Here is a 15,850-nt window from a genome sequence, read left to right as displayed (position 1 = left end):
ATTTCTGATTTTACGAATGTTAACTATTAAATATGAAGCACTTGTTTACTGGGAAGGTGATGGAGTTCTGGTACAAGTTGTTAGGTTGCCCAGAGAGGTTGTGGAGTTCCCCTCCTTCCAGATACTCAAAAGCTGCCTGGATGTGCTCCTGGGTTAAGTACTCTAGGTGGCCCTGCTTGAGCAGATTCTGTGATTCCATGATAGTAGGTTGCTTTTAGGTCTTTAGTAAATGCCGAGATGGTAGTTATTTAACAGTAAAACGAAAAAATATTCTCAGATGCTTTTATGTGCGCATCATTTCATGACATCTGTGTAGTCTCTCTCACAGCTACAGCGAAGTGGCAGATAAAGTAACTGAAACTGCTATATGCAAGCGCCACTGTGGTGATTTTTGCTAGGTTCTAGAACTTGAATCATCATTAGCATCACTAGTAATGAGAAAGAAATACGGAGAGTTTAAAACTAACCCAGCAAAAAAAAAAACATGGCAGAATCTCAATTTCATAATTATTTCTCAAAAAGAGGTAAAAGTTGGATTGGGGGCATCCACTCTGAATTATTTAAAATTCAGCAATTTCCTTTTTTAACCATTCAGTATTTTTTCATAACAGATATTTACGTTTTCCCTCATTGCTCGTTTTCAATATGCTTACTTTCCTAATGTATTAAAATTTAGATATTTAATATTATGTGGTAACCATGTTACATTTTAAGTGTGTGGTAAAATAAAGGTTTTAATGAAAAAGAACAGCCACACCATCCTTGGGAAAAAAAAAGAATTAAAAAAATCAGCTTTGGTTTTAGTCATGTTTAGTCATGGGTGCTTAATGCCTTCTTTGCCTCAGTCTTTAGCAGCAAGATCAGTTGTTCTCTAGATACCCAGCCCCCTGAGCTGGTGGAAGGGGATGGGGAGCAGAATGTGGCCCTCATAATCCACGAGGAAATGGTTGGCGACCTGCTACAGCACTTGGATGTGCGCAAGTCGATGGGGCCGGATGGGATCCACCCGAGGGTACTGAGAGAACTGGCAGAAGAGCTGGCCAAGCTGCTTTCCATCATTTATCAGCAGTCCTGGCTATCAGGGGAGGTCCCAGTCGACTGGTGGCTAGCAAACGTGACGCCCATCTACAAGAAGGGCTGGAGGGTGGACCCAGGAAACTATAGGCCTGTCAGTCTGACTTCGGTGCCAGGGAAGCTCATGGAGCAGATTATCTTGAGTGTCGTCACACGGCACTTGCAGGGCAACCAGGCGATCAGGCCCAGTCAGCATGGGTTTATGAAAGGCAGGTCCTGCTTGACGAACCTGATCTCCTTCTATGACAAAGTGATGTGCTTAGTGGATGAGAGAAAGGCTGTGTATGTGGTCTACCTTGACTTCAGTAAGGCTTTTGACACCGTTTCCCACAGCATTCTCCTCAAGAAACTGGCTGCCCTTGGCTTGGACTGGCATACGCATCATTGGGTTAGAAACTGGCTGGATAGCCGGGCCCATAGAGTTGTGGTGAATGGAGTCAAATCCAGTTGGAGGCTGGTCACTAGTGGCGTCCCCCAGGGCTCAGTACTGGGGCCAGTCCTCTTCAATATCTTTATCGATGATCTGGATGACGGGATCGAGTGCACCCTCAGTAAGTTTGCAGACAACACCAAGTTAGTTGCGTGGGTCGATCTGCTCAAGGGTAGGAAGGCTCTGCAGGAGGATCTGGATAGGCTGGACCCATGGGCTGAGGCCAACTGTATGAAGTTCAACAAGGCCAAGTGCCGGGTCCTGCACTTGGGGCACAACAACCCTGAGCAGAGCTACAGGCTGGGAGATGAGTGCTTGGAAAGCTGCCTGGCAGAGAAGGACCTGGGAGTACTGGTAGATAGTCAGCTGAATATGAGCCAGCAATGTGCTCAGGTGGCCAGGAAGGCCAACAGCATCCTGGCTTGCATAAGAAGCAGTGTGGCCAGCAGGGCTGGGGAAGTGATTGTCCCCCTGTACTCGGCTCTGGTGAGGCCACACCTCGAGTACTGTGTTCAGTTTTGGGCCCCTCACTACAAGAAGGACATGGAGGTGCTCGAGCGAGTCCAGAGAAGGGCAATGAAGCTGGTGAGGGGTCTGGCGAACAAGTCTTATGAGGAGCGGCTGAGGGAGCTGGGATTGTTCGGCCTGGAGAAGAGGATGCTCTGGGGCAACCTTATCGCTCTCTATAGGTACCTTAAAGGAGGCTGTAGCAAGGTGGGGATTGGTCTATTCTCCCATGTGCCTGGTGACAGGACAAGGGGGAATGGGCTAAAGTTGCGGCAGGGGAGGTTTAGGTTGGATATTGGGAAAAACTTCTTTACTGAAAGGGTTGTTAGGCATTGGAATGGGCTGCCCAGGGAAGTGGTTGAGTCACCATCCCTGGAGGTCTTTAAGAGACGTTTAGATGTTGAACTTAGTGATATGGTTTAGTGGAGGACTTGTTAGTGTTAGGTCAAAGGTTGGACTAGGTGATCTTGGAGGTCTCTTCCAACCAAGACGATTCTGTGATTCTATGTAGTTAACTTTGAGAGAATGTATTAACAATGTATTTTGACAGGATACTCCACAGGCATTGTTAGATCATAGATAGATGCACATATACTGTGAAAATGTTCTTTATACCTTTGTGGGGTTTCCTGTCACTATCCGTCATATAGAATACCTCGTACAGCAATGGCTCATCAGCTACAATTATCACACTAGAGTAATTACATCTGTTTTCCAGATACTAAATGAATCAGCCTGGTAAACTGTCCTGAATGTCTGTAATGGGCTGTTTGAGTTGAATATCAGTGGATTGCTCTGGCCAGTCTGATCCCCTCTTTCACACTTGCTCTTCCCTCTTATTATCCATCTGTAGTAAAGCTTGGGAGCAGCTACTCATGTAGTAGAGGAAAGACACAGTGGGTGGTAGTACTAGGAGAATATTGCTAAGTCTCCAAAGCATGTGATGTTTAGTTTTAGATATTGGCTTGTTGCATCATACGGCCAGTCGTAAAGCATTGTTAAAACTATTTTAATTGAAATGTTTGAATTATTTATAAGGAACTAGCAAGTGTCCTGGATGGTGCTAAGCTAGAAGCATTCAATACCTTCCCTCCACTGTGTATACAACCCTGATACTTTCTTTTCTATCTCTGAGGTAGAAAAATGTGACTGTATTCCCTCCAGTGTGTGTGATGTCATCAGGTTAGGTATATTGGAAAAGAGACGAGTGAGATTCAGATTGTCTCTACATCAGCCCTGCATTTCTGTATTTCTGTTTAGCAGGGTATTATTACAGCGCAGGGGAGGAGTAAATGGTGAAAACTGAAAATGTGAGCTGGAAAAGTTACTAACCCAGGGGAGGGAAGGCAAAGCTAGCTTTCTGGATATACCAGCAGTTACTGTGTTAAATTACTAGGTAGAGCTTTTTGAGCCTGCCTGCTTATTCTGAGCTCCGATACTTTGAGTTTAGAGCTGCTGCATCTGACCAACACAAGGCAGAGGTTTTCCTGTTCGTTAGGCCACGTAACAGGAATGCTTCCAAGGCCTGCGGAAGGAATGCTTTCCAGTGCAAAGTAATGAGGTGGGTTGTTGGCTCGGTTTCTGGTATTACCGCTGACTTGCTGTGCTGTCCTGCGCATGAGATGTTCCTCTCTTGATGTCAGCTGAATGTTTTCATAACAAGATCAGTGCTTCCCAACTCCCAACTCCCAATCTCCTAACCAAGAGGCTGAACCAGTTGACTGACATCGATTGTTCAGCTGTTGCACTGGAAGCAGTTCCTGAACAGTCCCAATCAATGGCCTGTGAATGCCTCCTTTTTGCAACATCTTGTTTCTTGGCTTCTTACTGTAGATAGCATGGTTGCCTCAATGGAAGGTCTGGGTTCGGACAGCGTCTTTTGTTTGCACGAAGACAGCCACTATCGGATAAGCAAGAGCCTGCTCAAGCCGGCAGAAGGTAGCACAGTGCCCCTGACAAGAGTCAAGTGCCTGGTGTCCATGACAACCCCACATGACATCAGGCTTCATGGATCATCCCTTACTCCTGCCTTCATCGAATTCGACACCTCTCTCGAGGGGTTCGGGTAAGGTAACGCGTGCCTCTCAAGGAGCAGAGGGCACAGTGCCATGTTTCATTACCTTCTTCTTTCATGCTAATTTTTAAAGGACTATTCTCAACTATTCTCAAACTGGAAACAAAACGATTCTTTAAAGAAAAGACAGGAATACTTGATGATGCATAAACTTCCATTCTGTCATTAATGACTTCAAGCCAATACTTGCTTGCCATGTGTGCAAGTGTAAGCCCATATATATGTAAATGTTGATAGTACCGTCTTGGGTCTGGATTTTGTGCGCCTTTTATAATCGATGATAACATACCCTTGTACACAGTAGCTGCTAGAATTTCCGTCCAATGTCTGAATGGCCCAGGTGCTCTGAAACCTGCTTAAAATTGCTGAAGAACTTGGAAATGAGGAAGTAGGAAAAGCAGATAGATATGTCAAGTAGAAACTATGTTGAGTCCCAATAACTGGAAAAAATTGTTAATTAACTGGAGGTGTAGCCTGAATATAACACTTATTAACTCCTTCTATATTGTAGCACCTGGTGTCACCAATGTCTTGCTTTTTCTACCATGATTTAACTCAACTGTTCAGAAGATTAAAACATCACACCTTTGTCAGCATATATTTAAGCCAAATATTTTCCAAAATGGCATAGAAGAAAAAAATGAAAATCCTCATTCTGTCCCACGCTAAGCACTAAATATCTCCAGAATTGCTGTTGAAATTCAGGCTGAGATTATGAGAAGACAGGTATTCCTTAACTGCCTGTGACCTCATCCATAGATGGGCAGAAAAGAATTGGAAAAACAGTATCTCAGAGTTCAGTGTTGTCAGGTGCACTCAAGTCAGATGGTTGAGGATGAAGTCCTGAATGATAAGTAATTGTTCTGAATTGCTCAGAAGCTTGGTTAAAAGAGAAAACATCTTGACTAGAATATTTTCGTGAAAGATGTTTTTAGTTGTACAAACAAACAATAATGGAAGATGGTGTGAAGCCCAAAAGCATAACAAATTCTAATATGAGAAGCTCCTCAACTTTTTCACTTTAGTCTGTTTTTATGATAATTCTGGGAAAAGGTAGAAATCATCTGTTTTCCAGGACTGTTCTACAGTTTCATAGAACCAGCAGCAGCACCATCTGACAAAATTATTTCTCTTGTCATTTTCTTCCCAGACCTAGTATTTAGGTTACTCTTTTTCTTGTGTCTTTTTCTGTTCTGATATGGCCTTTGACAGAACCAGTTGCTTCTGAGTGCTGAAGTTCCAGTTTATTGGGGACGACTGGTGTGAGAGCATAGACTAGCCTGGGTATTTTGGGACTCCAGTGCTCTGCCTTCCTTTTGGAGCTTTGTGTAGTGGAGAAGTATATACGTTTTGCAACCAACTCCATATCTGGTGTAGTTAGGGACTGACTTAACTTTGAAAACAAATGTTGGTCAAAGCTCTGCTCTATTTGCTCGAAAAGAGAGAAACTTTTTCTCCTAAGAACAAATTGAATTAGGCTTGCAAAATTAATTGCCACTGTGATTGCTCTGGGAGATTTGTAGCTGCTGCTTGCACACCCAGAAGTAACCCACATAAGGCACCTGCTACCCCTTGTAATTTCACTGGGTCACCTATGAAGGATGCCCTAATCAATCAAAAGATGTAAACGTATTTCGGTCTGCTTTCAAGTCCCCAGGGTAGTTCATGAACTCAACAGAGTCGACAGTTGTTTGATGGACCTCTGCAATGCTTGTAATGCCAATGATGGTAGGGGATTTGCCCTGCAAATGACATTTTCAGGGATGAAGGAACAAGTGTATGATGAGAACTGTAATCAAGATGAGGATAGCTGTGACCAGAACAATGGACTGAGAGTATATGTAACAAAGTGGTGATTCCCATGGGATTTCACTTCACCACGGGTAGGCTGATCAGGGAAACCCTCTAGGCTCATAAAATCCTCTGGTATCTGGGGGAGTAACTCCTTATATCTGTTCCCATTGTGTCTGCAGCAGTGGTGGCTCTTGTAAGGACTATACTTAGCTAGTTCTGCAAAACAGGGCCTCACTGTGAGAGTAAACGTACTTGCAATAAGGACACCATACTAGACATCTCCCAAATCCTTTGAATCTTTGACTAACTGAGTTTTTCAGAGAAAGCAGAACATCTCGAAGGCTGCAAAGAGAGTTATGGTTCCACAGGACGAAACATTTTATGCTATGGAGCAGCATAAGCATAAGTCTTTGTGCCTTTGCACCAAAGACACATGCTGCCAAAAGTCTCTGTACTGAAGATAATTTTACCTCACAAGGAGAAATCTTGAGGATTCATTTCCACATAAATTCAAGGAGAGTGATAATATGCTTATGGTATGTTTTTCTAGGCTGTATTTTGTTTGTATTAAACTCTGGTTATACTGACTTTGATAAACTCTAGTTTGTTGCTCATCTTGTATTTAACAGCTGCCTGTTCTTGCCAAGTTTGGCTCCCCATAATGCACCTACCAATAACGCTGTCACAACAGGACTTATTGATGGTGCAGTTGTCAGTGGTATCGGAACTGGTAAGTATTCAAGTCTTGTTACTGTTAGCAGTATTTTCTATCTGATGATGTTTAGTTCTCTTTTATTTCTTTATAAGACAAGAAGTGATGTTATGGTGTCGGATGTTGCACATTAATAGTTGAGACCTTTGTGTATCTTGATGTTTCTGTTGCTGTCAATTTTTGCCCTTGAGTGAATGAAAAGTAATGTAAAATACAAATGTATGATGACTTGAAAATACAAGGCTTTGAGCAGGAGGTCAAATTGTTAGAAAGAGGAGTATGTGGCCAGTTCTCCTTTGCTTTTGGTATCGTGTTTTCATGCGCTTGTGTGTAAAGAATCTGGTTGTGTTAAAAACAAGTTGAGGTACCAGTGTTTAAGTGGTCAGAGCAGAAGAAACATGGGATGGGTTGTAATGCTGTCCTTGTGGCTTAGTTCTGCTGAACTCTTTACTGAATTTATTACAGATGTAGTTACGTACATTATGGTATGCTGTGGCGCTAACTGAACACGATCAATTAATTGAAATAAGTGTTAAGTATTAAAAACAAAGCTAAAGTTTCACTGCAGTAAGGTGGAATTAGTGTTAAACAGTAATTGATCTCTGCGAGTTCTTCGTTGTTCTGTGGGAGCTCCCCTAGAAACAAAAAGGGGTCAGGTGGATGTGGGAGAGAGATGTTCATCAAGGAATGCTGGGTGGGTCTAACTGAGTCACACCTATCTCATCATGATATTAACCCTCTCTTAGGGTCTGACCTATTTCCCCTTTTTTTTGGTCTAGGAAACTGAAACTTGGGCGTTCTGAACATGTGCAGCTTTAGACTTGATTTTTGTCTTTAGAGTAGGTGGGAACAGTATGCAATTCTTGATTTACTTCATTTTGAAAGAAACCCCTCTGAGTGAGCTTGATGTGATTTTTTTTGTCCAGGCTTCACTCAGAAAAAGAAGTAACATTGAATTCCACGAAGGAAAAAACTTGAGAAGTTGTAACTGGTATCAACTGAGGGACTGAACTGTTTGTTGTGGAAAAAAGGATTAGGAACACGTACGTGTCCTTAGAAGTAGCTACTCCAACTAAATAATGAGTTTTCCTTTTTGTTCTTAGGTGAACGATTTTTCCCACCGCCGTCTGGTTTAAGCTACTCAACTTGGTTTTGCATTGAACATTTTAGTACGCCTCCTAATAACCATCCTGTCAGACTTCTTACTGTAGTGCGGCGTGCAAATTCCTCGGAGCAGCATTATGTGTGCCTTGCCATTGTCCTCTCAGCAAAAGACCGATCACTAATTGTTTCAACTAAAGAAGAATTACTTCAGAATTATGGTAAGAGTTGTGTTGTGTCATCTGTTAATCCTGACAATATTAGGATTGCTTGATTTCTAGACTAAATGAAAGTCTAGCGTGTAGAAATTGTGTGAGATAGAACTTGCAGCTTGACTAGCTTCAGTGGCCGGCTATTTGAAGGCAATCGGTCATTTGCTTTAAGTTTTAATGCTGTGATCAGTTTGCAGAAAGACTTGGTAGGTTCAATTGTCATCTGAGATGGACTGAAATTACATGAAGTGCTATGAAGAGCAAAGCAAAGCTGGTGAGGCCACTGAATTTTCTAGGGAGAGCTATCAAGTGTGATCAGGGGCTTCAGGTTCAGCCATCTCCTTTGTCCTGCCTTGTACTTCTTCGGAGCTCCCAAACCAAATGGTCAGTTTTGACGGGTCATGACTGTGGAGGAGCCGAGGGGAGAGGAGAAGCCTCCTGTGTGTTTTAGGCTTAACTCTTTACCAGACCAATACACTTCATCTGTTCTTCCCTGTTGAGTAACAGTTAGTAATAAAGATTTTTCTTGACAACTGTAATTTGTCCAAAAACCTAAGCAGGCTGTTATAGAATATTCCTGTCATGATCAACAGACATGGACATTATTTCTCCTCTTCTAAGTAGAAGCTCCAAGTCATTGCTCAAAACCTTAAACTTGAGCTGAAGACCCATTTTACAAGGGAATAACTAAAACTATACATTAGCAAGATAGCGATAGCTTCTCTTTCTCAGAAAAAAAAAACAACGAATTCTTAAAAGAAAGAATTAAATAGTTTTACATTCATATTAATTGCTTTAGCCTGCATTGGAGCAGTAAATTGTATGTTTTTAGTTTGTAAGCCCATATGCCTAACTCTTGAAAAGAGATTGGGTTTGAAGAGCCTTTGTCATAGAAGATCTGAAGGTCTCTGACTACAGAGACTCCTTTTTAGTTGAAAGGGGTACTATGTTGTGGTGGGCTGCTGCACTGTCACAGTTAGTAGCAGTTGGTGATATACTGTCAAGTCCTGAGACGGTCAGTACCTGAAGAACTGAGATAACAGGCCCACCAGCATGTGGGATCAAAAGTGCTGACAGTCTGTTGTGAGAATAAAGCGAGCATTTTTAAGGATTCTTTTTGTGAACAACAATTGCGCTTGAAGGTGTTTGGCTAAAGAAAAATAAATTGAGGAAAGATTATTTTTGTATCTGAAAGTTAGTTCTAAGTACTCTGCTCTTACCGTTTTCCTTGTGCTATTTATAAAGAAACAAGTGTCCTCCCGGTAGGCTCTATTACTGAAGTAAGAGGATTAGTGGATTCTTTTCCTTCAACATGAAAGCATGAAGAGAGATCTGAAGAACTCCTGCTTTCTGTTTTGTTCTGTTGAAGTGTTCCCTAGTGTAGAAATTTCAAGCTTTGGCTTTTTTCTTTTTTTTTTTTTTTGGCTTTCAAGTAGAGTGTGGGTGATTCTGGTTTGTAATGGAGAAAATAACGAACCTGAGTGCTGCAAATTAATCATGTCTTCTGGTGTGAAATCAAAGGATGCGTTTTAGAGAAATTTAAAAATTGTGTATGGAGAACTAAAGTGTGTTGAAATATTCAGAAGGCAGTTCAGCAGCCATTAGTGAAGAAAGACATGGGAAACAGTGAAGAGTATAGGTAGGTGAATAATTAGTGATGGGTGGTCAGTAATGTGGGATGTGCAGCCCCTGCTGGGACACTGGGAATGGGTTCCTTTGGCCGAAAGGCAGGCATCCCTCTCTGACCCATCCTGCTGTCAGTGCACAGGTAGGTGATTGAGCATCACATCACCTTGCCCCACAGCAGAAGCTGCTCTCCTCAGGTCGGCTGCTCTATGGCCCAGGCACCACTGATGGGACTGTTAAGCAAAGTCCAGGGTGTGGCCTCTGTGGGAAGAGGCCAGGGCTGCCCCATGCCAGCCGTATATGGTCACAGCTGCCTCCATGGTGTCCCCACTGCAGGACAGCTGATCACATTAGCCAGGCTGATGGCACCTCCCAGAAAACACATGTAAAAAAAGGCAAAAGACTTCATGGAGTGAGGGGTAAGGAAAAGTAATGGTGAGAAACAGCCCTGCAGACACTAAGGTTGGAGCAGGAGGGTGCTCCAGGGTCCAGAGCACAGGTTCCTCTGCAGTCCCTGGAGAGGAACACATGCAGGAAGCCATGGTGGAGCAGGGAAATATGTGAAGAGGAAGTACAAGAAGTATGGGTATCTTTCTCTCTACAGTGTGAGTTAGGTGAAAAATAGCTTTGAAGGTTTAGAGTGGTATGTTATCTCCCGCAAACTACTTTTGTAATTTTTTTCTCTAAAAAGGGGATGAAACATTGTGACTTAAATGGTAGCATTAGAAAGTTAGTAAAAACATAAGTAAAGGAATTATATGTAGAATTTCAATGGGAAGGTAGAAGGGGAGAAGTAAAATATAATTGTCAAAAGTATAGAAGTATCCTGAGAAAATATAGGAGGAAAAAAACAAACAAAACCAACAGAACCAGCAAAAACCATGCTGTTGATACCAGCAAAACTATACTTGTCGGCTTATATGCAAGTATTTGCAGAAGTTCAGCCTGTTGAACTGTGATAAGGTGCTCTGAATGGTTTTTCAAAAATTAATTCTTTTAGTTCTTGTATTTGAAAATTTAAAGGCAATATTTAAAAGATTATTCCTATCTTGTTAACTGTGTCGATTCATATGATTTTAATTGTATTTGTGTGACTTTGTTATGTATGTACTTCCTGAAATTTTGGCTTTAACATGTCACTGTAGATTTTTTTGAATTAAGTCTGACGACATAAAAACCTTGAAACAGACTAATGACATTTCTGCTGTTGCTCACTAAGTGGTACTTTCCCTTTAGTTGATGACTTCAGTGAAGAATCATCATTTTACGAAATTCTTCCTTGTTGTGCCCGTTTTCGCTGTGGTGAGCTCATTGCAGAAGGCCAGTGGCATCACCTGCTTCTGGTCATGAGTAAAGGCATGCTAAAGAACAGCACAGCTGCGCTCTACCTTGATGGACAGCTTGTTAACACTGTTAAGGTAAAATAAATCCTGACATTATCGTTTTTACTGGTTGGAGTGATCGCGTCTCTGTGCATATATATTTGTGTACAAAACAAGAGGAGCCTTGCAAAAAACAATCTTTGCTCGCTACACAGCTTTGACCCAGCCCTAGTCCTGTTAACAGGGCAACATAATGAACACTTGATACTGGATGAGCAATGCAGTGCTCAGGGGAAGCAGGCATGGTGCATTGCATGTGAAGCAAGTGTGGCATGGCTATGCTGACGACTAGGTTAGAACAATAACAAAAAGCTAAAAAGGACATATTCCAGGACCACCTAGTAGATACGTAACTTTCAAATGAGGGGGAGGTTACAAAGTAAGAGACATTTTTAAATTTCTCCTTGTTGTTCCTTTCCCAACCATCTTGCAACCCCAGAAATAGCATGCCATTATCACGTGATTGCCACTGAGATGTTTAATGTTGTTACTAGTTGAATGTGGATGAAATATAGTTGTACAGGTCAATGTTTCGTTATTAGCTGGAACAAACTAGGAGGCCACATCCAGAAATCATGCAATAGCACTGGTCCTCTCCACTAGACGCTCTGTATTCGTGACCTGTTACTGATAACGAAAAGAGCGTTTGGCACCTGGCCTAGGCACTACGGAGGGAGTAAGCTAATCCTGTGATGGGGTGCAAATTAGTTAGCTTGGCATGCTGTTATACATAGAATGATACTTTGCCTTGCAAATTTTGCCTTTTAGTATACCTCAATATAGCATTATATTAATTGCTCAATAGAGCATTATATTAACTTGTTAGGCTACTTGCTATAGTATGCTAATTATATCTGGCTTTATATAACTACATTCAATAGCTGGTAATAGAATTTTAACATGGTAGATGGAAAATGCCCGTACAATTCTTGCTGCCATTATATATATGCCAGCATCTTATCCATACATACATTTTATCCATGTTTGTCAGACAGCAGTTAGACAATCTTATTGATTTGAATTCATCACGTATCCACTTGACAACAAAACAGCGTTAGTTAACAGTCTGAGGCATATCTTCACAAGCTGAAGGAGGAGGGGGAAAGGACACAAGGTTTTGAGATAGTAGTACTGGTTTTCAAAAAAAAAACACAACACAACAGTGACAGTCAGAAAGGACCATGGTTTTAGAAGCATGATGCAGCCTCATTGTTCAGCGTTTTTAAGCACAGAACTCGCACATTCTCATCCGGTATTTCTATACACACCTTCATATTTGAAAGCCACTTAACTTCTGATCTTTGCATTTACCTTCTGGATAATGCTCTTCAATAACTTTTACCATATTGTCAGGCTACTATGCGTTACATACCAGTCATTTTTATGTCCTCGGTTTGCAAATTGCTTGCCTGAATTTCTAATCTGTCTGCTATCTTTTGATGGTACCCCAGCACTCTCAGTAAATTCACTAAGATTTTCTGTATTTTTATCCCTTATAGCTTCACTATATTCACAGCAGTCCTAGTGGCTCTGGTTCTGCTAATCCTCCTGTAGTCAGCACTGTCTATGCCTATATTGGCACACCACCCGCACAGCGCCAGCTCTCTTCATTGGTGTGGCGTTTGGGCCCTACACATTTCCTGGAGGAAGTTTTGCCTGCCCCAGGTGTTAGCACCATTTATGAGCTGGGACCAAATTATGTTGGAAGCTTTCAAGCAGTATACATACCGTGTAAGTACAATTCCAATGGTAACATGTAACTTGATCCAACTTAGTTGAGTCTTTTGCATGCATATTGACAGAAGAAGTGAGAAAAAAGAATATGCAGTAGCAGAGAGGCAAAGCTGTTCGTGTGAAGAAGATTAGCTGTTGTTGAAGGGGATGATATAAATCCAAATTACCATCGTAACATACTTTTCTGGTGGTTCTGATACTGAGGTATGATAGAAGTGCTGGTATTCCTCTCTTGGGTTTTAAAGTAGTTAGAAAACTTAAATGCTGTTATTATTCATGCTGTATATTGTATTTATCTGTAGAAAGAGAAATTGGAAAGGCATTTGAACTTGTCAGTTTTTATTGATAGCACTCATGCTTATTTACAAATCTGCCATTTGTTCTGTGCTTTAAACGCAGCTGTCTTGAAATAGAATTGTTTGTAGGGCCTAGATCAGTCAATTGAGGGACGAGGGGAAAAAAAGAAACAGGAGGGATTATAGTGCAGCAGATAGTTTTAAATCACGTATTGGGAAAAATTCTGGGTGATTTCATTACAGTAAGTATTCTTGTTTGAAATTTAAGGGGTTGTAATGCAAAAAGGTATGGAAATGTGCAACTGGGGCAATGGATTCTTGAATGCCTCTGGTAAGATGAGCTGTCACAAGCAAGATTTTCCTGTTCTGTAGTGTTCCCTGTCTTTCTGTGCAGTTTACATTTTCTCCTCACCAATATCAGTATACATTTATTGCTTTATGTACATACAGACATTCATTGCTTTATGTAGCTATTACTACATTTTACTTTACTACATATTACTATTACATATTACTACATATTACTTTACTTTTTTTTTATTATTTACTTTTTTTATTACTACATATTACTTTAGCAGAGACATAGAAAAGGGGAACATATCAAGTTGTCTTGTACTTGGGTCGTGTTTCCCTGTGAGTACCTCCATGCTTTCTAGCTCTTCCAGTGAGAAACCATCACCAACTCAAGGAAGGAAGCAAGCAGTGAGCGCAGAGTGCTAAGAAACAAAGTATGTCAAGAGAACACACAATTGTAGCTTTCATGGTGAATGTTTTCCTCAGAGAGGTGATGGAAAACAACTGCAAGTATAAATACTGTTGAGGCAGCGAAAGACCAAAGTATCCAGGAAAGGTAGATGGTTCTCCTTGCACATCCTGAATCAGAAAGTGTGGGGAATGTCATTACGTGTGCAGATTTGTCTTGTGCTGGCTTTTTTGACAGATAGTCAAACCTAGCAAGTAAGTCTGGGTTTACTTATCTGCTAGTCATTTACTATTTCTCCTGGAATGCACATTGGATCTGTGCAAGTTGTAATTAGCAAACCATATCACTAAGCTCTACATCTAAACGTCTTTTAAAGACCTCCAGGGATGGTGACTGAACCCACTTCCCTGGGCAGCCCATTCCAATGCCTAACAACCCTTTCAGTAAAGAAGTTTTTCCTAATATCCAACCTAAATCTTCCCTGGCACACCTGTAGCCCATTCCCCCTTGTCCTATCACTGGGCATGTGGGACAATAAACCAAAGGAGCCTCCTTTAAGGTACCTGTAGAGAGCGATAAGGTCGCCCCTGAGCCTCCTCTTCTCCAGGCTAAACAACCCCAGCTCCCTCAGCCGCTCCTCGTAAGACTTGTTCTCCAGACCCCTCACCAGCTTTGTTGCCCTTCTCTGGACACACTCCAGCACCTTGATGTCCTTCCTGTAGTGAGAGGCCCAAAACTGAACACAGTACTCGAGGTGCGGCCTCACCAGAGCCGAGTACAGGGGGACAATCACTTCCCTAGTCCTGCTGGCCACACTGTTTCTGATACAAGCCAGGATGCTCTTGGCCTTCCTGGCCACCTCAGCACACTGCTGGCTCATATTCAGCTGACTATCAACAAATACTCCCAGGTCCTTCTCTGCCAGGAAGCTTTGTGCAGCTAACAACATGTGCACCTAACTTGGTGTCTGTCGTCTGCAAACTTACTGAGGGTGCATTTGATCCCCTCATCCAGATCACTGATAAAGATACTGAAGAGAACTGGCCCCAGTACTGAGCCCTGGGGGATACCATTAGTGACTGGCTTCCAGTTCCATTCACCACAACTCTTTGGGCCTGGCTACCCAGCCAGTTTCTAACCCAACGAAGCGTATGCCAGTCCAAGCCAAGGGCAGCCAGTTTCTTGAGGAGAATGCTGTGGGAAACGGTGTCAAAAGCCTTACTGAAGTCAAGGTAGACCACATACACAGCCTTTCTCTCATCCACTAAGCACATCACTTTGTCATAGAAGGAGATCAGGTTCGTCAAGCAGGACCTGCCTTTCATAAACCCATGCTGACTGGGCCTGATCGCCTGGTTGCCCTGCAAGTGCCGCATGATGACTCTCAAGACGATCTGCTCCATGAGCTTCCCTGGCACCGAAGTCAGACTGACAGGCCTATAGTTTCCTGGGTCCACCCTCCAGCCCTTCTTGTAGATGGGCGTCACGTTTGCTAGCCACCAGTCGACTGGGACCTCCCCTGATAGCCAGGACTGCTGATAAATGATGGAAAGCAGCTTGGCCAGCTCTTCTGCCAGTTCTCTCAGTACCCTTGGGTGGATCCCATCCGGCCCCATCAACTTGCGTACATCCAAGTGCTGTAGCAGGTCGCCAACCATTTCCTCGTGGATTATGAGGGCCACATTCTGCTCCTTGTTCCCTTTCCAAGGAAATTATATCTGACTTCCCCATTGCCTGTGCTGTACTTGTTTCAGAAGTTCTGTCCCCTATTTCAGTAAGCAACATTGCTGTCTTCTGAGAATTTCTTCTGTGTTTTAAGAAGTGAAAAAGCCAATACTCTTCTGGCCTTGTAAAGAGCCCTCAAAGAGCAGTTAGTTCAGGAGAATACATTATTTCCTTTGTTTGCTGAAATGCAGTAATTTTCTCAGGGCATCCCTGTGAGCAGAAGATTTTATTAGGATTTCATTTATTGGGAAACTGAGACATCTGAAATTCGCTCAAGTGAGACTTAACAGAGACGTGATACGTATTGAACAAATTGTGTAGACCCCTATCTTTGTCACTTATTTCGGTGTTAGGTGAGGAAACTTCACGCTTTTTCAATTTTGTTAATATATTTCACTGGTGTTGGAGACGCCTTTTGACTTGGAATGATGATGTAGAAGCAAATCTCTTCGTGAAGCTTTCTGGTGCTATGTCACATGC

General features: G+C 42.3%; 1 protein-coding gene across 13 annotated transcripts in view; it reads left to right on the top strand.

The window, feature by feature from the left end:
• WDFY3 (WD repeat and FYVE domain containing 3) overlaps nucleotides 1–15,850 on the top strand; it is a 188,546-nt gene that overhangs the window by 113,810 nt on the left and 58,886 nt on the right. For all 13 annotated transcript variants that reach the window (XM_040555097.1, XM_040555092.1, XM_040555093.1 and 10 more), the window contains 5 exons: nucleotides 3,845–4,076; nucleotides 6,509–6,609; nucleotides 7,695–7,913; nucleotides 10,767–10,948; nucleotides 12,412–12,643. In XM_040555097.1, coding sequence (XP_040411031.1) covers nucleotides 3,845–4,076; nucleotides 6,509–6,609; nucleotides 7,695–7,913; nucleotides 10,767–10,948; nucleotides 12,412–12,643 — 966 coding nt within the window. The remainder of the gene's footprint in view (nucleotides 1–3,844; nucleotides 4,077–6,508; nucleotides 6,610–7,694; nucleotides 7,914–10,766; nucleotides 10,949–12,411; nucleotides 12,644–15,850) is intronic.

Source organism: Cygnus olor, chromosome 4 (assembly GCF_009769625.2).
Source record: "Cygnus olor isolate bCygOlo1 chromosome 4, bCygOlo1.pri.v2, whole genome shotgun sequence".
Lineage (NCBI taxonomy): Eukaryota > Metazoa > Chordata > Aves > Anseriformes > Anatidae > Cygnus > Cygnus olor.
This window is presented reverse-complemented; position numbering and strand designations above follow the sequence as displayed.